The sequence below is a fragment of the Centroberyx affinis genome, unplaced genomic scaffold (assembly GCF_046629955.1).
Source record: "Centroberyx affinis isolate AG114_WGS23_722 - 3 ecotype Tasmania unplaced genomic scaffold, CSIRO-AGI_Caff_v1 ptg003850l_1, whole genome shotgun sequence".
Taxonomy (NCBI): Eukaryota; Metazoa; Chordata; class Actinopteri; order Beryciformes; family Berycidae; genus Centroberyx; species Centroberyx affinis.
The window spans coordinates 164,994-187,107 of record NW_027281697.1 but is presented as its reverse complement, the minus strand read 5'-3'; the positions used below and the strand labels follow the sequence as shown (position 1 = coordinate 187,107).

Below are 22,114 nucleotides of genomic sequence, written 5' to 3'. Positions count from 1 at the left end.
GGCTAACATTATGATCCATTATGCCTGAATTTAGTTTGCATAATTAACATGGTGAGGTCTCAGTGACCCACAGGTTCCTGAATAGGCTTTAACCTGACACCTGAGAGACAGGCAGACAGCACCATCACCATTTAGGAAACGTAATCAACTTTCATTATGTTCTGGATCAGTGCAAAATTTGGATTGTTGTGCAATGAGTGGAAGTGTTGACGGCACAATTTAAGCCTTAAAAATAGCACAGACGTGTTAATGTTGTTCATAGAATAACAAAATAACATGACTAAAACGTATTCAGGCTCCACTGTGTGTGGCAAGTATTTGGCAAGTCTGCCTTTAAGAAATCATCCATCCATGTCAGAGAGTCGTGACGACACAGACTTCTATCTAGAGAAATGAAAACTATTTTTGAAACACTCCTCTGTGCCTTCCCAGTTTTGCTTTTTAAGGATGAATTAGTGGATTGAATAAGAGTGCATTAATTTCAGTGCGGTGGCAGTGTGTGTGTGTGTGTGTGTGTGTGTGTGCGTGTCTGAGTGTGTGTGTGTATGGGGGGATGGGAGGGGGGGCATTAAAGCTAAGGATGTGGCAGCCACTTGCCTTGCCAATTGCTCTATTTCTTTGAGTAAAATGGTTTTCTTGGCTGTTTCTCATCAAGGTTTTTATCCTCCTGTACCCTCAGCTGGAAGAGGACTGAGTCATAGCAGTCAAGGAAGCAGGTGGGTGGGAGGCACAGAGTGGGTTGGGTGAGGAGAAAGGTGGAGGATGTGGGTGGCAAGGGTTGGGAGAAGGGTGAGGGGCAGGTTTGGGTGAATTGAAAATCATGGATGGTGAACATATCCATTTTAGAAGAATATTATACCTGGTGTTCATCAGTCAATATCTGTAAAACATAGAATATCCAGTCTGTAACGGAGCAATTTGCAAGTCAAGCACTCAAGTGACCTTCTATCCTTTTTTTTTTTTATAAAGCATCATAATTTATTTTCATTTTGTGCCACCAATTATTCTGCAAGAGTAGGTGCTGCTAATTTTAAATGGTGAATATCTCATTTTGGAATGACACTCATCAAATATTGTGCTTATGTGAGACTTTGAAGGGCTGGCAAGCAGTAGGAAATTACAGAGGAATTAATTTGGATGAGCGGATGAAGGGAGAAGAGGTGTTGGGGGATTAACATAAGTTGGCTGGCAGCCATAATTATCTGGATTCACACTCCTTTTAGACAGGTTCAAGCCCTTCAGCCCCTTCTAACCCCAACTCAATGCTGTTGGTTTCATTTATACTGCAGAAGCTATTATGTGCCCTCCAGCTCATCTTATTTTAGACTAACTTTGAGGTATGAAAAAATATGTAAATTTGGAAATATGAATAAACTAATAGCCTGTTGGGCGTAGTTGTATAATGACGCATACTGAAATTAAATTTCTCATATACTGGCCAGAGTGCTGTGTATGTGCGAGAGACAGAAAGAGAGAAAGACAGATGTGTGGGTGATGTTCTCTTTTTGTCTCAGTGAGTTTGAAAATGTTTGTTGAGGGTGGACGGGTGGGCGGACCATTAGGAAAATTGATGTGCGTTGCGCGTATGTGTGTATGCGCGCGTGCACGCATGTGTGTGTGTGTGTGTTCGCCTGCTCTGACATCACTGCTGCCGTCACTGTAGCCACCTCAGAGTGACTCCCATGTGACTGAAGGCCTGACAACCTCCCCCACTCTCCCCATCAAACTCCCCCGCTCTCGCTCCTCTCGCCTCGCTTTATCTATAACCTCCCCCCCCTCTCTCTCTCTCTCCCTCTCCCTTGGCTTTCTATCACCCCCTCACTCTATTTTCTCCTCCATCCATCTCTCTGTCCGCTATCTCTATCTTTTCATTTCACCCACCCTTTTCTCGCTGCTTCTCTCCATCTCTCTCCCCCTCATTCGGTGTGTGGGTCTTCCCTGTCTTCCGTCATGGCTCTGTACACCCACCCTGCTGCCTGTCTCTGTCTCTATGGAAACCCCGAGTGGACAAGAGTGGCTCAGAGGTCTGTGAGACGCTGATACAGACCCTATTAGATCGCGCTCTCTCTTTCTCTCTCCCAGAGACACACACATGCGTGCGACCTTGTGCACATGAGCGCAAGCATGCACGTAAATAGATTGTGTGTGTGTGTGACCATGCCAGTACCTGCCATCACACATAAGCCCCCTCGTGGAAAGAGACACCCCCTTCTCCTGTTGTGCCAGCTGGCTTAATCGGTGGTGTGAAGTGGGAGGAAAGGACAGAGGGTAGGAGGGAATAGGGAGGGAGGCCTATTATTTCATTATATTGTGGGTCTCTACAATTACTGAGTGGAGTAGAGGACCACCTGATGCCCCCTTTGCACATATATTCACTCTCAAAGCATTCACACACACACACACACACACACACACACACATATAAACAGTACATTCATTCACATACTCTCTCCCCCTCCCCCCTCCTCTCTCTCTCTCTCTCTCTCTCCCTCCCTCTCTCCCCTTTCAGTCTCACACCTCACACACCATATTCTCCTCACATTCACACATTGTTGAGCCCTGCTGTGTTGCGTAGACTGTGCGTCACTCGGGTCCAAATGCATCTGAAGGACAGGTGATTTGTGATAAGAGGCCTCACACAGACAGCATTTCACAGCTCTGGGTCCCTCTCATGGGTACCATCGTGATTTGATGTTCACGCTTAAGTGGATTATTGCAATGTGCAATCATGGGGAGGACGCGTGAGCTGTACGATATGTAGTTTTGGGGAAGAGGAGGCGGGCGGGGTGTAGTGAATGAGAATGGAGTAAGAAGGCAAGAAAGGTGACAAAAGTGAGATCGGAGTTCTCGTTACAGCTGGGGCTTAGTTACTTTGAAAGAATTCAGTTTTTCTCACATCTGTGGGTTTGTTGAGTTTATTTTATCAAAATGTACATGAATAAACTACAACAAAGGACTACATTAAAGAAGACATCAAAACAGGCAGCAATAACAGGGGTCAACAACTGAACACACTCCCAACCCAGCCCCAGGCCCACCCCATTACACCCCCAGTGCAGTGATATAAAGACATGCCAACCATGTCTCACATTTAGGCACTTGATTTCCCTACCAAACCATCTTTGGTCATAGTCGCTGTTGCACGGCTTTAAACTTAGATTCAAACAGGTTTGAGGTGAATTTGAACTTGTCTCATGTTGATTCTGACTGTGTGGATTAGTGGATGCTGATTCATGCTGAGAGGAGTCATACACGTTTCAATGTAAATCCTTCAGTTTAGACAGATCGTTCTGTGTCTGCCATGTTTAGAGATGACCCAAAGATGGCTATAACCTGACCACCTCCGTTAAGTAAACTTTAGCATAAGTAAATCAGAACACTAGCTGGTACAGTACTTCACATGATTACGGAAAGGACTCCACGAGAGAAAGGAATCAAGCACTACATTTTAACACGATTTACCTGAAAACAATACAGTGTATTTTTACACAATATACTGTATTCAATAAGCTGTACAGTCTATTGCAAAGGCATTGTTATTGGCATTTTTCTGTAGGTATGAGCCGGTCTGTTTACCAGTGAGTAATGTCTTGGAAATTCTTGCAAAAATAGATCAAATTTTCATATCTTTTACTAAGTTATGAAAAGCCTTTGCTTTGACTTGGGGATGTGATCTATATATTTAGCTATTCATGCAATGTCTTACTTTGTGTGCATGTGTGTGTGTGTGTGTGTGTGTGTGTGTGTGTGCATGTGTGTGTATTTGTTAGTGTATGTATGTGCATGCATGTGTGTGTGTTTTGATGAAGGTACTGTACACACTGGTAGACTTATCCCTCAATATTTTTTTTTTCCAGAATACATCCCCTTCAGTAAAGGAATAACAAAGTTACATTAAACTGTTTAAGAAGCATAGTACTCACACAGTATTTGGCAGTGAGAGAACAGTCCTAATTTATCCATGCACAATATCAACCACAGGCGAGGTCCACATTCTGAACAAACCCATTAAGAACAACACAGTAAGAACATGAAAAGGGTGAACAAGGATTCAAGAACCTGGAAGTGTGTGTGTGTGTGTGTGTGTGTGTGTGTGTGTGTGTGTGTGTGTGTGTGTGTGTGTGTGTGTGTGTGTGTGCGTGTGCGTGTGTGTCTGTGAATGTCAGCACCACAGCTGGTTTCCCGGGGAGACCAAAGGGCTGTGACTCATACGGTGCATATAGCATTTCCTGGAATTTGAACAATATCGGAAGAATTATTATTTTCCCACAAAGCCAAGATAATTACATATAATCATGTTAGAACCTTACAGAGTAGTTAGTGAGTCTATAGTAAAAATCCACTCAATCCCACCCCCATAGGTCTATTATAGACCAAACAGTTTATCCCTGGATTATATTTCCATTTTCCAGCTTTCACAATGGCAAGCACCTTCCCCTTGTTTTTTTGTTTGTGTGTGAATGTGTTTGTGTGTGTGTGTTTTGAATGTGTTTTAGACTAGTCCAGTCTGTGTGTGCAGGTGTAAGGGGTAAGGTTGGTACAGCAGAGTTGATCCCCCTTGGGGTATGTAGTAGCTGCAGTAGCTGGGTTCTGCTAGGTAGGGGGCACTGTGCTCGGCAAGGTACGGGGCAGGCTGGTAGAAGCACGTGACGTGGTCTGTGTTGGGGATAATGTTCTGCTCTCCTAGAACCTTCAGCGCCAGCACTGTGATCATGTTCAGCGTCTGCCGCCTCTCGTGTCCCATCAGACACACCGTGCTGTCGTCCACCACGCGGCGCAGCGTCATCAGGTACTGGTACTTACTTCTCTCCTCTCCGATGAAGTGGTTCTTCAAGTAGGACAGGATCTTCCTCTGCTGCTCCTGCACGTCGGGGAAATCTATGAAGAAGCGCGAGCACATGTAGCGCTCCAGTGTCTTAATCTGAGTCTCGCTGGCTGGTCGGTAGTCCCTGACTAACAGGTTGCTGTATTTCAATAGACCGCCACCTCGAATCTCCTCAGGATTCCTGGTGGCAATCAGACGGTAGCGCAGGTGGTCCATGGCTGCCTCAAAGTCACCGTACATGCTCTCTGCCAGGACCTCGACTGCAGGGACCAAGCCAGATGCCCGTGGAGCTTTGCTCTGTTCAGGCATGTCTGCGGTTACCTTGGGGGCCTCTTTGTTCTCAGGCACAGAGCTGGATGCCTCAGTGGCTTTCGGAGGGGCTGATTCCCCTGTCTCTCCGGGCTGCACGTCTGAGGTGGAGTTCGGGATTGTGAGTGGAAATGAGACAGGCTCTGGAACCCGAGGCAATGATGAGATATTATCTTGTTCCTTTTCATCCTCCGACAGTAGGAGAGGTACGTCTGGCTGAGGGGAAGACTGTATAATCTGGCCCTCACTCTCTGTGTTCAGTATCAAAGGCTCCAGGTCTGAAGATACCTGAGGTACAAGGTCCTCTGACTCCACCGGCGGAGTGAGGCAGAGGAGGGGTGGGCTGAGGCAGGGGGAAGGGGGGCTGAGACAGAGTGGAGGAGGGCTGAGGCTAAGCATAGGAGGAGTGAGGTAGGGAGGTGAGCTGAGGCTGGACGAGGTAGGGCTGAAACTCAGGGGAGGAGAGCTAAAACTGGGAGGAGGGCTGATGCTCAACATAGGAGAAGTGAGGCAATGGGAGGGAGGGGTCAGACATGGGGGAGGGCTGAGGCTGCGGGGTGAGGGAGTGAAGCAGGGAGGAGAGAGACTGAGTACGGGAGGGGTGAGACAGGCAATGGGAGGGGTGACAGAGTGGAAAGACGGAGGTGAGCTGGGGGTGGTCATTTTCTCAACAGCCACTAACAGGCTGCTGGGTGGCTGATCCAAGTCCACGGTTTTGGCCTGTAGTTCTCTGTTCTCATCCTCATCACTGAGCTCTGCCTCTGAGGTATGTGTGGGATCCTGGGTGTTTGTGTCGCATTTATCAGTGTGAGAACCTAATGTGTCTTGTGAGTCAGGAGGCTCTGATGTTTTGGCCGGAGATGAAGTTTCACTAGGGGCACAGGAGGAGGACTCTATCTGACTTTGTTCATCACAAGCCACCTGTGTAGATAGTGCCTCTTTCAGGTTCAGAATAGCTGTTTGACATAAAACCTCGGTGGTTAGCTGGGAAGATGATCGCTCTTGAGGTAAAGCAGGCATGGGATCCATAGCGGAGATGGGGCTTAGATCAGGGTCTGGATCGGGAGCTGAGATGTGGTCTAGGTTTGGAGCCAGGTCAGGGGAAGGGTTGGATTTAGGCTCAGGGTTTATTTTGGTAGGGATAGTGGTTGTGGTGGTAGGGACAAAGTCTGGGCTGGGAGCTGTAACAGGGTTGGACATAGTGCTTGGTTCTGGGTTAAAGGATATCTCAGGTTCAGGGCTAGGGCTAGGATTTGGATCTAGACTGGCAGCTATCAGAGGTTCAGTTTCAGAGACCGGGTTGGGGTCGGGGTTGGGGTTGGGGTTTGGCGTAACCTTCCTACACATCCTCCGAGGGGGTTTAGGAGAGGAGTGTTTGAGCACCACCATCTGAGATAGTCTACTTGAGGCCTTACCAGGAAGAGAGGAGGTCTTTTTGTCTGAAACAAGGCCGGGTGGTGCGGGTAATATATCCTGAGTGTCTGGTGGGTTTACTGTGTCCAGTGTGTTGGCTGTTTTTTCTGAGTTATCTGAGTGTAGTGTCTCCAGTGTATGCTGTATGCCAGTAGGCTCTGTGTTGTCTGCTGGAAATGTAAGAGATAAGGAGGAGGTGGAGCAGGAATCATCTATAGCCAGTGTCTGTTCTATGTCCTTTTCTTCTGTTGTTGAAATCTCTTCTGTCATTTCAATTATATCTGCATCATTTTTCCTCTCTGCTTGTATCTGCTTCCCTGTCTCTATTTCCATTTTTCTCTCATCCTCTAAGTGTGTATGCATCTCTATCTCTGCATGTGTAGATGTGCTAGCGTCTGGAGCAGTCAAGTGTTGTGTTTTATCTTCCTCGTTGCTTCTCTGATCCTCACTAAAACACTCTGTGAAGTCTGTTTTATCTGAGTGTTCTTTACTGTGCGATTCTTCCGTCAGGTTTAAGGACTCTGTCTGGGTCAGGTCGGAGTTTTCTGGCGGTTCTGAGCATCCCATCTGCTTTATGAGTTCTTTATGTTCAACAAGGGGTTCGGGCTGGTTAGGCGGTTCTGTCTGGACAGAGGGTTCCTCGTGATTTGAATGTGCTGATTGTTTACCATCAGAAAGCTGGGTTTCTTCTGAGCGCTCTACCTGCGTGGAGCATTCGGTCTGGTCTGGAACCTCCTGGTCTGGAAAGTCCTGTTTGACTTCTGCCTGGCTTGGTGGTTCGGCTTCGACAGAGTGTTTTTTCTCTTCTAAGAGGGGGCCTACAGGTGTCTGCTCAGAGAGGTCCACCTCTTTGACATTTTCTCTGTGTTCTGAGGGTTCTTTCAGTTCTGTGAGTTCCTTCTGCTTTTTGTCTTCTTCCTGCTTGGAGTGTTTGGAATGCTCAGTCTGTTGTGAGAGTTCAGGCTGAGGTTCTTTTTCATGTGAGTCCTCCATCTCTTTGTTCTGTTCGGTCTGGTTGATCTGAGCCCCCTCGTTGCTGCACAACTCTCTACTAGTGGATTCCAGCCTCTCTGTTTGTGGAGCAGCGGCAGGCTCAGGCAGAGAGAGAGAATCTTTGTTCTGATTCTCTACGGTCTGCTCCTTAAGGTCCATGCTATTGTCTATGTGCTGTGATTCCTGCTGCAGATAGGACTCCAGGAGACGGTCCAGAATGATCTGGAAGGAGTCGACGCTGAACTCAAACTGCCGTCTGAGCACGCTCACAAACTTGAGCTCCAGGTTTTTGCCGCTGTTGTTGGAGAGGGAGATGAGGCTCCAGCGGTCGTGTTCATTGAAGACCTTGACCATCTTCTGGACGTAGGCCTCCTTCATTGTGGCGCTGCTGATCCTCTCTCTGTTGACCCCAGCAGGCAGGCAGTCCAGTAAGCAGCCCAGCACGGACTCCTTGATCACCTGGGAGAAGCACAGGTCAACACCATGACAGCTATAACTAATGGTAGCAGTCTGACTGTATTATTGCATGTATTATGGGACTGATATTGTGATACTCTTGTGGTTTAGTTTCCAATAGAATGCAATTAACCAATAGTAATACCAGTAGTATTGATTCAACCTTGTGATAAAATTTAATATATGAACTATTGGCATTGTCAATATAACACTAACAGAATTTATAGTGCAACACTAATACTTTATTGATCAGTGTATGGAAATTTGCTTGTCCCTCCTCCACAGGGAGGTCAGAGGTCAGTGGTCAGCTGCAGAACAGCAGCCCTTGAGCTGGTAGGGATTCAGTGTCTTGCTCAAAGACACTTCAGCAGGGCGGATGCATGCCAACCTGGGGGCTTGAACCCTATGCCACCCTTCAATATAAGCAGTGTATCACAGTCTCATTCATACCTGGAAGTCCTCCTGTCTGGGCAGTTCCACACCAAAGATGATGTCCAGGTCCTTGTAGCTGGTTCCGTTGTCTCGGACTAGGACGTGGCTGGCCGTGGAGCCGTTAAGGCGAACATCCCTCACTGTAATGCCCTGCTTCTCCAGCCTGGCCCGTACCGCTGTGATGATGTCACGAGGACGCAGCTCCAGCGTGGGGAAGTTCCCGCGGCCATGGATCGGAACCACCTCGGACAGAACCTGATCGAGAACCTCCACCTGCTCAGAGTTCAGGCTGTGGAATCGCTGGCTGGATCTGGTTTCAGACATGCTGCTGCCCTGCAGAGAGGGAGGGAGGGAGTGAATGAGAGTTTATTACAACTCCCAAACAAAATGTGCTGTTTCTAACACTCTCTCCCTCTCTCACGCACACACGCTGAAAAACACACGCACACATGTGCACTCGCTCACACTTGTATGCGCACTCCCTGCCAGTCTGCTGTCTGCAAGTCACAGCTTGGCTGACAGCTTTTCCACAATGCTAATGTAACTGCTGTGTTGACAAGCTGACAGGGGGGAGCGATCCATGTAGATGAGCTTTGCATAAATATTCCTCCACTGCTCAACCAGATCACAACAAATTAAGGGGAGGAGTTTCACTGGAATCACAGAATCTGAGTCAACCACATTACAGTATTATTTACGCAAGAGTTTTATATTACATCAATTAGTCCCTGTATTTACAGTCCATCTCATCCAGATTAAATATCTTTCAGCCTTATCTGGATCAGTGTCTGGCCATTGTCTGAGCCAGTGTTTTTCAAAACATTACAGAGAGAGAGAAAAAAAGCATTACTTTAATTAAATTAGTACTTGTTTTCATCTATGACACAAGGGTATAAAAAAACCCAATAATAAGTCAAATGTGAAGGCAGACTGAATCTGTGTTTATTGATTGTTTCCTCCAGGGGAGCAAGGGTTAAGCTGAATGAGTCATCACCAGCAGACTGCATTAATCACACCAACGTCACTAATTAAAGACACACATCTGTTTTTGGTGTGTGGAGCACATGTGTATACATTATAAACAATAACCCCACACACATCCATGTGCTGTGCACACAAGCTTTTATATAACATCTTTGTAAATAGAGCACACACACACATATATAATTCAACGACAGCATGTTTATTTTGTCAGAAGCATTGAGTATGTCCAGTATAGGCACTGAATTGTAACTAACTTAACTGACATTAAAAGACTGCTGTAATACAAATTGGAACAAAGTGGGATTTGATATCAGCCAATTATTTTGTTTGGTTGTTTCCCCCTGTGTAATCCTCCTGCCAATTACACACACAGCCTCTGCTTCCAGACTCCATCAATCAGTCTGTATAAGTAGAGACATTTTTCAATAAGCCAAACAACATTTGCCTAACCAACTCAGTCTGTGGAGCCTCTGTTGTGTGTTTGAGTGTGTGTGACTGTGGGCGCATGTGAAAGTGTTCCAGGGAGAGAGTGCTTGTGTTTGAGTGTGCAACTGCGGTTCAAAGCAAGCCATTATGATCTATTGTTTACTTTAATCAATAGTTATCACTTAGTGCTACAGCTGAATGTTGCTGATTGCTGTGATTCATCGATACTTGGAGGGTAAACATCAGAGTACTAATGAGCAGTAATGGAATGGTTTCTCGTAGCAGTTTATAAATCAGACATCAGAGGGCTATAATCTGTAACAACCTCAATCAGAATCTGTTATTGCTAGTGTTTATAAATCATGTGATGCCACCATGTTGCAGATATTTCAACTAACATTGAAGAACAACGCTTTCTTTTTGCCATATAGCCTCTGTAATGCTACAAAAGAAAAGCATACTGAGATTCAGGCAACCTCTCTACCCATTCAAAGATAATTGAGTATGCTTACCAGAAGGCTGAGTTAGGTCTGAGAACGCAAAGCCCCTATAAAACTGTTGTGGCTGAGACATCAATCTGCGCCCCCGCTTTAACAAGGTGGGCTTGAAGTTGAGCGAAATAGCAATCGAGCAGCCAGCGGCGACAAATAACGTTCAAGGTGTTGGCACGGATCAAACAAGAGAAACAATGTGTTGAGGAGGAAGAGAGGCAGCACTGCGGGGTTGTTTTGCTCTTGGCCCCTGTATCTCCCCCTCCCCTTTCGCACTCTTCTGCAAACTTGCAGCCTGAGTGACTCATCCAGGCGTATCGTCTCGGCTCGCGCAAAATCTACGGCCATCGAAAACTCAACAAAGCCAACTGCATCAAGCAAACTAGACTAAATAAAATAAAAATGAAATAAAATAAATACTCCAGTGTTCTCTCAACCGAAGTTGCCAGAAAGTCTCGGGTGTAAAAATCATTAAAGTAGCATACAAGAGACCAAAGGTTTCTGTCCTATATACAGTAGACTCTAAATTAGTAAGATAGAGTAAACCTACACATATGCAACCCAGACTGTATGAGCCATCCTGCCGTCTAAATATTAGCTAGTTCTTATTTGTTTGTATTCTCCCATTCGCTAACATAATTATGGTCCCATGCACTATGGCAAATTGTCAACATACTTACGCTACAACTCGGCAGTGATTGTATAACCCTGCAAATTCTCATTTAGCATAAAGCCAATTGCTATTAGAGACTGATGTTGACAACTGACTCATAAAGAGCAAAATTCCACTGTATGCAGACATATAGACAGGGATACATGGGAGTAAACCCACCTAATTTTTGTTTCCCCACCTTTTCATTTGCGAAATACAGTTAAATTAATACAATTATTTATTATATCAATTCATATTGTATAACATAGTAAGTAGTAGGGAAATAATACTTTTGTGGAAATATTATTATTATTATTTATATTGGTGGTGGTTTCCCATATGATGATCACCGCCTGGAGGTTATAGTTTACCCACCATCACTGCATATAGTTTTTGGGCTTATTGGCACACTTAAACCGCGACCACCAATCACATGTCCCGTAATACCCTAGACCAGTGTTTCTCAGTCCTGGTCCTCGGGACCCAAAGCCCTACTGGTTTTAGGTATCTAATCAGAGTCTGATTTACACCTGGGATGCCAGGTGAATATAATTAAGTGCAATTGATCACCTGGCAGGGTAGAAAACCTGTAGCACTCTGAATCCGAGGACCAGGATTTAAAACCAGCCTAGGCTATGATCCATGCAGCCATACACGTGAATTAACTACCAACTTTATTGAGCTGACGGGGCTTACCTGTTGCTTTGGCATGTAAGGGAGCAGCTGGCTCCTGGGTTCACAGCGGTATTAAGCCTTGGGTATCCACCGAGCTTCAGGTCCGGAGAGTCTGTGTGTCTTGTATGTGTTGTTCTTTTAAGTTCCTATCCACTCTGGTTTGACTTGGTGCTGATGCGGCTCTGTCCCTTATAAGGCTTATAAGGATGGAATCTGTGTGCGAGTTCATTCGGGCGCTGTCCAGGAGGCGCGTGGTGCTGAAATGAAGACTCTTGTGAGTCCTCGCGCTCTTGTTTTCTCCTCCGGCCGCCCGGAGCGTAACGCAGTTTCCATAGCGACCTGCCGTCATCCAGTTAGGACTTGGGAGGGGGGGGGGGGGGTCTACAGTCACAACAATGATGGCGGTGGAGGGGGGTGTTAACAGGTGTCAGGGACGTTGAGTTTATTTGTCCCTACTCTGGTGTGTTCGTCATATAAATACGACTTCAAACAGGCTACACTGAGGTTAGCACGACTTGGTTAACGGTTGGGATGTGGAGCTAGCTAAATCCTCAGAGAGACAACCTGAGGAGTTCATAAGGGCCCAAGTAGCCGGTGTCCCGGTTCAACGGTAGTTTTGAGGAACATTTTTTTTTTAAACACTTCTCATTCAACTCTACATTACTCTCTCTCTCTCTCTCTCTCTCTCTCTCTGTCTGTCACACACACACACACACACACACAAAGGTTAAGACTGGAGAGGGAGCATTACATCCAGTGCTGTGTCCATACAGAATATCAGCAGCTATGAGTCATCCGTGCTGCTCCCCCTGACCCAGCTATTAATCCTCTCCCCCTCCTCCTCTCCGGCCGGTGCACGTAGGCATCAGACCCCTTCTCTTCTTCCACCCTGACTCCTTTCCCCCCTTATGCTCTCTCGCTCTCTGTTATCTCCCTTCATCTCAAACTAAAACCCTTCTCCATTCCTTTTTTTGTGTTCTCATCAATTCACACGTCCAGACTACTCGCATATTTTTCCTCCATGCAGAACACTACAAAGAAAACTGCTGGGCAACATGGGCAATACTCATGTGTCCTGCCGATGCATCAGAAAAAAAACCCCGATCGCAGCGCTGAAAGCGAGTGTCTCATTTGAAAAGGTCAATTTACTCCTTCACAAAAACACAAATGACGTCACTAGACGTGTACCACAACCTACCGATACCGAGTACAAACTATTTTTAGCCTGGAACTTGTCTGCCTTAGACACGCGCCCCGTCGAGTTCTCGAACGGTCGTGACGTACGAGGAGCGAGCACGCCCTCCGAAATCGTGACCGTGATGTGACGTCGGTGAAAGGTAGCCGGAAGTGTCAGCGAGAGCCTCTAAAGATCAAGATGGTTCACACATCCTGTCCGCTTGACCGGGACAGCGCGGGGACGGGGAGTCATCTCACATATTGTGCTTTCAACTGTCTAAAATTACAATATTAATGAATAGTCAGCTAGTAGGCTAACAAGATAAAACACACGGCATATAATTTATGCAAGATCTGTCATGAATATTCAGTAGACATCGGACGTCAACATACTACGCATGCGCCAAACAGGAGCTCCTGCTAAGCAAAATAGTTTTCCACTAACTGAGAAACATGTCTAGGTCTCGCAACGCTATTGGTATCTTACAACGACCTTAGACACAACTACGCCTAGCTAAATTTAAAAAAAAATTATATTGGCCCAAATGTACCCCCTAGTTTGCCTTACAGGATTAAAGCGAAGACGGAAGTAGTCACAAGTGAAGCCTCTCATCTCGCGTTAACACCCTCTGCAGACAGAATCCTGAAGAAATCAAAACAAACATCTGTGGGACGTCCAGAGGGTGGTCGGGCGCTTTCTTTCTGGACTATAAACACACTTAATACACTTGCTCGTCCCAGAGAGAGACGTTCGCCATGTCCAATATGGACAGTATCCTTTCCAGTGGAGTCTGACAAACATAGATACAGCTAGCTATCGTTAGCAGCAGCCAGTCAAATGTTAGCTAGGTTAGTTAGCTAAATGTCATGCAGCGTTAGCATAGCTAGTAACGTTAAACACATCAACTTTTGCCCAGTTACTCAATGACGAAGAAACTGCCAATGTACAGTTTAGCTATCTGATTAGATAACGCTAGTTGTTTGATTGTTTGATTGAGCTTAAGCTTGTTTACAATATTCAAATTATCTTTCTACAATGTTACAGTGTGTGTGTCTTCTGAGTTGGGCTCATGTAGTTATCGTTAGATGTCGCAGGTTACTTTTGACATGTCAATATTCTCATTAGCAAAACCCGTGACAGCCCTTGACCAACCATGCAGAGCACTTGTTCAACCTCAAATTCGCTGCCAAGGAGTTACAGCGCAACTCCAAGAGATGTGACAAAGAGGAAAAGGCAGAGAAAGCTAAAGTGAAGAAGGTGGGCCAATTAAACAATGGGTTTACTAGAAACATATCAAGGAACGAGCTATTCCTGAGTATAGTCTGTATGATATAAATCCTATGATGTGTGTGAATTATTCTCACTCTTGTTTCTCAGGCTATCCAGAAGGGTAATATGGAGGTAGCCAGGATTCATGCAGAGAACGCCATCCGTCAGAAGAATCAGTCCATTAACTTCTTGAGGATGAGCGCCCGTGTGGATGCCGTGGCTGCCAGGGTCCAGACTGCTGTCACTATGAACCAGGTCAGGATTGCAGGTCAACTGATGGTGCATATAGTAGGTCAGTGGAAATCTGTGAAAAACTCATCTAACCTTTTTAAAACTTATTGACTGCGATCAAACAACCTTTTTCGGGGTATCCTTTTGTTCAGGGTATTAATAAATGATTAATAAATGTTTTGACATCCAATGTAGTGAAAAAGGAATCCTACCCACAAACTATGTTTCCTACCTTAAGGCGGTTGTACTGGACATTAATATCATTAGCCATTTCAGTTAGCTTCCTTTGAGTGTCTGCATTAAAATCACCAGCATATACTGTAAGAAAATTGAAAATTACATGGCTTGTATCTTTTAGTGGTTATTACATATCTACTATATTAGGTATTATATTGGATATGCTAATATACAAGATATTACAATGTGCATCTAGTTTACAAAGTATAATGTGCACAGTCTCATTCAAATTAAACTCCTCATTTCTCTTCACATAGTTCTGCTGCTCCCTCATGAAACTTTTACCATTTTACCATTTTATTCACAATTCCATTTCAGAAATTCTACAGCACAGACTCAGAGAGCCAGCTCTATACACACACACACACACACACACACACACACACACACACACACACACACACACTTACACAAATTAAAAACAAAATAATATAAGACATGCTTCAGACCTTAATGTAATTTGATTATATATATCATTGTATTAGCTTGTCGCTCACTTTAGCAGCTAGAGTGGCAGCCTCTTTTAAATTGTTCTACTGTTAGGAGAGTGCAAAGAGATTGTGGGTATATCTGTGACTAAGCTGATGTTTTAAATCCTCCTTATTTTGTTTTAATACTGCTTGCCTTGTAAAGCAGTCCAACTTATTAACACCCTTTATCATAACTCAGTTTCAATCAACTATAGGTAGGTCAGATTTGACGAGGCAAATCCTTAATCAGAGCCAGACTGTTGTTAGAGCTGCTTTTCGGATTAGAGTTGATGACAACGTATCTGGTTAAAGAGGGGAAAGTGACACCTAGTGGAAATATGAAGATACAGCTTGTTTTTTAATGTTGTCAACAGCCGATTCACTGTCTCACACACAATGCCATGATCATGTTTTAAATCACAAAACATCAGCGCAGTAGAAAGTTAGGGGAGTAAAGAAGGCTTTAACCATGAGTTTATGGGGTTTGTCCAGGTAACCAAATCCATGGCTGGAGTGGTCAAGTCAATGGATGCTACACTGAAGAACATGAACCTGGAGAAGGTAAGAGTTATCTCCCATATGTACACACAGACACACACACACACACACACACACACACACACACACACACTTAACAAAGGTTAAGACCGGAGAGGGAGCTCCTAAATATGCTTACTGAGACACATTTACAACTTCCTGTGTTGTGTCCATATTTCCCTCTAGATCTCTGCATTAATGGACAAGTTTGAACACCAGTTTGAAACTCTGGATGTGCAGACAGCTCAGATGGAGGACACGATGGGCAACACCACCACTCTGACCACACCGCAGGTAACACTCACGCAATCTTGGGCACCTGTTGTGGGCAGGCTTGCCCCAGTAATGTTTCAAGCATTTAAGCGTTTATAGAGACATTTTTGAAATGCCTGTTTGTTTGTTTGTTTGTTCCACAGAATGAAGTGGATACGCTCATGCATGAGATGGCTGATGAAGCAGGGTGAGTATGTTTCCCATAGACTCACAGCCTACATGTCCAAATTATTTTAGATGATTACAACAACAGTAACAACAACAACAATCTAATAGAAATGATTAACATTATTCATAGAATTTAAAAAAATAAATGTATTAGTACTCAGTGCTGAAAAAAGCTTCAGGAGGAGAAATATGTGTGCATATACTGTTGATATATAGAGAGATAAAAACATTACAAACAAGGCACCCAGAATAAATTGAACTAAAAGTTTTTTTGTTAATGACTTAATGACTTTTTAATTTAAAAATCAAAAACCATGTTGCTGTATTAATATTCTTCGACTGTACTGTAGTATAATCTGGGGACTCATACAAAAATCCTTTAGGCCTTATTCTGAGGCTGGGGCAGTGACTTGAGTTGCAGAATTGTGCTCGAAGACAAAAGCCTGCTTGTGTGTTTATGAGGGTCGACGGATTTGTGAAATACGCTAAAGCAAGACCATATCCCTCTTTGTAAATAATCAGTAAAATCTTAGAATCAGTATGACATTTTTCAGGAAGTCAGTGTGGTTGTAATATTTTCCCCTTTGTTGATTTTGCTTAAGAGCCTAGCAGCCAAGCAGATATGATGGTGAAACAGTTCCTATGTTTTTACTGTGTTTAGGTTGGATCTTAACATGGAGCTTCCTCAAAGCCAGACTGGCTCACTGGCTTCATCTGTGGCATCCTCAGAACAGGTAACACACACACACACACACACACACACTCACACATGATGTTATTGCTAGAACAGAATTTACAAGGATGTTATCCCTATTATCGTAGACAGTTAAGTCTCCATTAGTGTACATGAACCAGTGTCCCCCAAAGCCAGAATCTTAAGTAAAATGTCTGGAGCTGCTTCACTGACAAATTGATTTTTTAATTCAGCTGACTCTGAGGGCACTGACCTCACCCAGAAGGATTTTCTATGATATTTGCTGGTTCAGAACTGTTGATACTATAATGAAACAAAGATCATTTGGGTTTAAAAGCTCAGCCGTTCTGCTAGCGCACAAAATGAACCTCACATTCATTGTCAGCATAGCCGCTCCTCTAGATGGCATCACAGATTTCAATCCTGGTTCTCTGGGGTCTATCTTTGGGGAGGGAACTGTCCCAATATTATAAGACCGGTACATGTTCTGTTTTTGTGTGTCATCAGGATGAGCTCTCCCAGAGGCTGGCCAGACTGCGGGACCAGGTGTAGAGGAGAAGAAGATGACGAGGAGGAAGAGCAGGAGAAGGAGGAAGACAAGAGGAGTGAAAAGGGTGAAAAGAGGAGAATCAACAAAAAAAGGTACATCTTCAAGATGAAGCTCTGTACCCACCTCTCTGTTCAGGTTGGCTCTCTTGTGAGGAGAAGAGCAGCTCTCTCAGTGACCGATTGGGACTTTCACAGGGGCAAAACAAGGAACACAAACAATAGCACCTAGTACCTCCATATTAATGTTGATTTGCACACTCATATTTAACATGTATTAGAATATTTATTAACTCAGCAGTAGCACTATACTATGCTGGTCTGTCTCTTCATTTTAATGAGTTATCCTGGACATTGTCACTGGATGAAGGGAAAATACAGCTGGTGTGAAATCTGTAGGACAAACAGTTGAAAAATTGATTTGAAAAGTAATTGTAAAAAAAACATTTATGGTCTAATGGCAAAGACCTTATTTGACAATGTTCAGACACTGGAAACAAATTGTTATGATCAACTAACTATACTATATGAATGCCAGCTTAAGATCATTAAATCTTTTAATTTAATAATTTTATTTATTTATTTAAATATTTATTTTTCTGATATATTGCAGAGAGCCTGCTTTTCAACTGTTCTGTTTCCTACCTGCATGACTGAGGATGTGGGGAATTTTGGTGTTGCCTTGTCCGTCCCTGTTTTGTTCTCAGTTTTGGCTCTAGTGCAAGTTGCTGCACTGAAACTGGTTATTTTTGATATGTTACTCTGAAAAAGGGGCTCATTCTAAATGTTTGCATGTGAGTATGTTTTGTGCGAGAGAGCTGGATTAAATCTTTTTTTTTTCTCATACCGTATGTCTTCCCCATGCAGTGGTAACCATTGTCTTGCTGTGGTGGCTCACCACTGCTGGATGGATTTATAACAAACAATGGTATTGACTTTTATTTAAGTTCTACTCAGCCGGGATACTCTTTACTTATATGCGAAGACAGAAAGTCAATAAAAGAGTTTTTAACATGTCAGGCTCCTTGTCATTTTGTGTTTGTGTTTTGAGGGATGTATGCTCCTCTCCAAACGCCTCCTCCTCTCTGTCCCTCCTTTTTCCATCTTACCCCTCCTCCTTCTCTTTCCAACAGGGAACAGATGAGAGGTCAAAGGTGTCACCTGTAGAGGAAGCGGCCCTCTGCCGCTCGCATGCCAGTGCCTCATTACACACACACACACACACACACACACACTCCGCCATATCCCACGAGGGAGGCAAGACTCAGCTGGGAGCCATTACAGGTGCTGTCCATGCACACACAAATATCTATACACAAACAGACTCGCAGCCCTGTAGCCTATAGGACTCCAGAGTGACACTCAGCCACCCCTGACCCCTTTTGTGTCCTTCCCAATCATCATCAGACACACTTATGTACCTAGCTACATTCACAATCATCATCAGTGGCCCCAGACAGACAGAAGTCTCCATTTTGCCTATTACCAGACACTTTGATGAGTGATTGGTCCATAGTTCAGTGTGTGTGAGCGCGCGCACGCTTCTTTGTACCAAGTCTTCAAGACATGGGAGTTACCCAAAACACTTCCCATTTGCTGGTGACCCCAGTGACCCAACAGCTGTCACTCATTTCTGCCAGGAGTTAGATCATGTGGAATTAAAATTCCTTGTCCCTCTGCTGTCAGAACCACAAAATCTATTTGGTAATTTTTGTTTTAAATCTATTTTTGGCCATCAATGGTCATCTCTTCTCTTTAAGTCTGATTGAAGCCGGGAGAGTCCGTTGTAACATTTTTCTCCACCATGTGTGCATGGATGCTTCCTCCAGATGTGCTGGAGACAGATCCTGTATGAGCTCTGCTCTGGGGAACCTGTGTGTGTGTGTGTGTGTGTGTGTGTGTGTGTGTGTGTGCACGTGTGTGCGTGTGCGTGTCAGGTGTCGATACCCAGTGGCATTCCCCTCCAGTGCCGTCAACACTTCCTTGTCCTGGTTCCTAGTGGAGCAGTAGTTGTTGACAGGCAGGGATCCGGTGGGCCGGTGGTCCTGTCCCTGTGGCCGACCCTCTGCCTTTCCTCAGAGAGAGACAGAGCTGCCGAGAGCCTCACACACACACACTGGCCCGGTGAAAAAGACAGCCTGAGGAGTTAGTGCTTCTGCTCTGATTGGTTAGACCTGTCCGAGACAGACACACACACAGAATACAATATGTCAAGACACTTAGTCATGAGCAGGTATGTAGTAAAGGAGAAACACAGCTAAACTCAGTTCACACACCTTTTTATTTGTGGAATAGAGTTTAGCCGCTCTTTAAATCTTGATGATGCATGTTCATAGTATATTATATTAATTTGTATCAAACTGGTAGAAGGACTTCAGTAGAAAAAAGCAAATGACCTCTTTTCTGGAAATATAATTGTATAATATGTAATATTAAGGGAATATGTGTATACTGTGTATTTATGTTGTTCATATTCTTAGTGGTTTACCTTTTGGTGTTCTATGATGGTCATGGTTCACTTTTTCACTGCTTGTGAGCAAGTGTAAGAGTAAGCACTGAAAAGACTGATCATCTATTTAAGGTGGTGTTTATGGATTTGAGGTGGAAATATTGCCCCTTCTGATGGCAAAGTTTCATACAATGAGGCAGCACAGGCTCGTTTTTCTCCTTCCCTCTCCTTGTCTTTCTATCTCTCCCTCTCAGCCTCCCACCTAAAATATTCAATTACTGCGTGTGAAGGGTCAGGTCAAACACAGGAAGCTGAGCTGATTGGTTCTACTCGGATATCGATGGGCATGTGTGACCAATCGCTGCTGCCCAGGGCTTTCCCCATCTCCATCTGCTGTGTGTGTGTGTGTGTGTGTGTCTAATCGTTCCAGCCTAAGGCTTTCCCCAGTTTCCACTCACCTCTTGACCATTGCTTCCTGTCAGATGTGTTAACGCTGCTTTTAATCTGTTTTACTGTCTCATGCAGACACACACACACACACGCCATTACAGCTGGCCCTATCCATCCCTGTTCTCCAGAACACGCTCCATTAAGATCTAACCAGTCTCCTGCTCACACCCTCAGAACCTCTGTCACACACACAAACACACACACACCTGATCCCTCCTACCCTCATCCTGTGAACCCCCTCCCCTTGACCCTCTCCTTACCCCTGCACCCTCTCTGATATCTCTTACAGTATAACAACCCGTGAACATGGACATGTAGCCTTGTCTTTTACTCTTTATTGAAGCTGTCTGCCAGCCTTTTTGTCTGCACTATATCAGAATTAGCGAGCAGTATGGCATGTAAGCTGCGTTTCCTTTATATTTGTTATAGTTCGTCACCACACCTATAAAACTGCCGCCTCAGGCTAAATCAAACAAATTGAAATTCTCATTGAGTCCACATGCTGCAAATTTGCTAAACTGTAACAGATAAGCTCTTCATGCCCTTCCTCCTTTTCCCTGATTCAGTTTTCTGCTCTTTACAGTGTTCATGTTAATGTGTCTTGCGCGTTTCTGTTTATTTTTCATATTGTGAGTATGTATTGTGTATCTTGCTGCAAACCAAATTTGTTGTTAGGACAATGAAGACTTTAATATGAGCTTAAACTTTAATTAGCTGAGTAGTTTCAGTGATATAGGCTTTGTCTTACTGACATTGTTTTACCATGGCTTAAAAAACCTTGAAAAACATACTTGCTTAGGTTGAAAAGTAAATTTAAGTATGCTTACTTTGAGTTGAGAAAAATTTAACTGAAATAGAAACACTTGAATAAAATATTTGTGTTGTATTTGCTCATTTGACTGAGATGGATGTAGAACCTCAACCACTACTGTTACAAAAAATCATAGTGAAAACACCTCATGAATGTATTCGCCATCTTGCGTGTATGTCTGTATAACTTTGCCTCACTCTGCTCAGGTGGTGTGTAAGTTAACTTTGGGTTAGGCTGTGGGGTTGCAGGGGTTAATAAGGTGTCGTTCTAGTTGATGACAAGATGACTGTCTACTGACAACTGGACAGTGAGGGAAAGAGGAAGAGGAGAGGAAGAGGAGAGATCCATGAACAGGATTTATACCTCTGGACTTACATTATTATTATACCAATGGAAATGACAGAGGTAATTCTGTGTGTGTGTGTGTGTGCAAAGCGATCTGTCTGGTGTGTGTGTGTGTGTGTGTGTGTGTGTGTGTGTGTGGTGCATATGGTAAAACACTCTACAGGTCTGCAGTTAGTCACACTCCCGCGTCTCTAATTGAATTAGCGTTGACAGCGCACAGCGCTGGCCGCGTGTATGTGTGTGTGCACCGGGGGCACTGGCTGCTGGCAAGCTGTCTGAGTGTGTGTGTATGTGTGTGTGTGTGTGTCTGTGTGTGTGAAAGAGAAAGAGGGCCTTCTCCCTGAAATCAATTAAGCGAGTAGGTCTGTGGCTCTGGGGGTGAGAGGGGCACATCCTGTAGAGGGCAGCCCAGACAGACAGCACCATCTGGGGCAGCAGGCGGGTCGACCCTGGGTTGAGACATGAAAGACCCGGGGCAGGGATGAGAGGAGAGGAGAGTACAGGCCAGCATTAAATCACTCTTTACTCTCCACCCCGTACCCTCACCCCATCCCCCCGCCTGCCATCTGATACATCGGCCAAGAAGCATCCTTCTCACTCAATCACTCTCCATCTCTTTTCTAATTTTCCTCCCTCCCTCCCTCTCTCTCTCTCTCTCTCTCTCTCTCTCTCTCCCTCTCAGTATCTGTCCCAGGAATGATAACCTATCATACACAGGAAGCGAAGAGAGGCAAGGACGATCTATCCCTCTGTCAGAGATAGGGCGAAAGAGAAAAAGAATATCTCACATCTCTTGTTCCA

General features: G+C 44.6%; 2 protein-coding genes across 2 annotated transcripts; one reads left to right on the top strand and one right to left on the bottom strand.

The window, feature by feature from the left end:
- Positions 1–4,492: 4,492 nt before the first annotated feature.
- On the bottom strand, positions 4,493–13,445 carry LOC139662602 (terminal nucleotidyltransferase 5C-like). Its single transcript, XM_071541299.1, has 4 exons — positions 13,401–13,445; positions 8,447–8,761; positions 7,716–7,999; positions 4,493–5,120 (listed from the first exon to the last, which is right to left on the bottom strand). Exons 1-4 carry the CDS (start codon positions 13,443–13,445, stop codon positions 4,493–4,495), a joined length of 1,272 nt encoding a protein of 423 aa, XP_071397400.1.
- A 21-nt stretch (positions 13,446–13,466) lies between these two features.
- On the top strand, positions 13,467–18,241 carry LOC139662601 (charged multivesicular body protein 1b). The gene is made up of 8 exons (XM_071541298.1): positions 13,467–13,604; positions 13,993–14,090; positions 14,211–14,357; positions 15,533–15,601; positions 15,764–15,871; positions 15,994–16,037; positions 16,680–16,752; positions 17,220–18,241. The coding sequence occupies exons 1-8, from the start codon at positions 13,589–13,591 to the stop codon at positions 17,262–17,264; spliced, it is 600 nt and encodes a 199-aa protein (XP_071397399.1). The 5' UTR covers positions 13,467–13,588; the 3' UTR covers positions 17,265–18,241.
- The last annotated feature ends 3,873 nt before the right edge of the window (positions 18,242–22,114 follow it).

Bases quoted from the DNA above. Each gene is read 5' to 3' on its own strand.
- LOC139662602 (XM_071541299.1), bottom strand. From the start codon at position 13,445: ATGAGAGGCTTCACTTGTGACTACTTCCGTCTTCGCTTTAATCCT. The intron at 8,762-13,400 runs GTAAGGCAAACT...CCCTCTCTGCAG, and splicing joins TCCGTCTTCGCTTTAATCCT to GGCAGCAGCATGTCTGAAAC. The intron at 5,121-7,715 runs GCACATAGACAA...GCCTGAACAGAG, and splicing joins TATCTGCAGCAGGAATCACA to CAAAGCTCCACGGGCATCTG.
- LOC139662601 (XM_071541298.1), top strand. The intron at 14,091-14,210 runs GTGGGCCAATTA...CTTGTTTCTCAG, and splicing joins AGAAAGCTAAAGTGAAGAAG to GCTATCCAGAAGGGTAATAT. The intron at 16,753-17,219 runs GTAACACACACA...GTGTGTCATCAG, and splicing joins CTGTGGCATCCTCAGAACAG to GATGAGCTCTCCCAGAGGCT.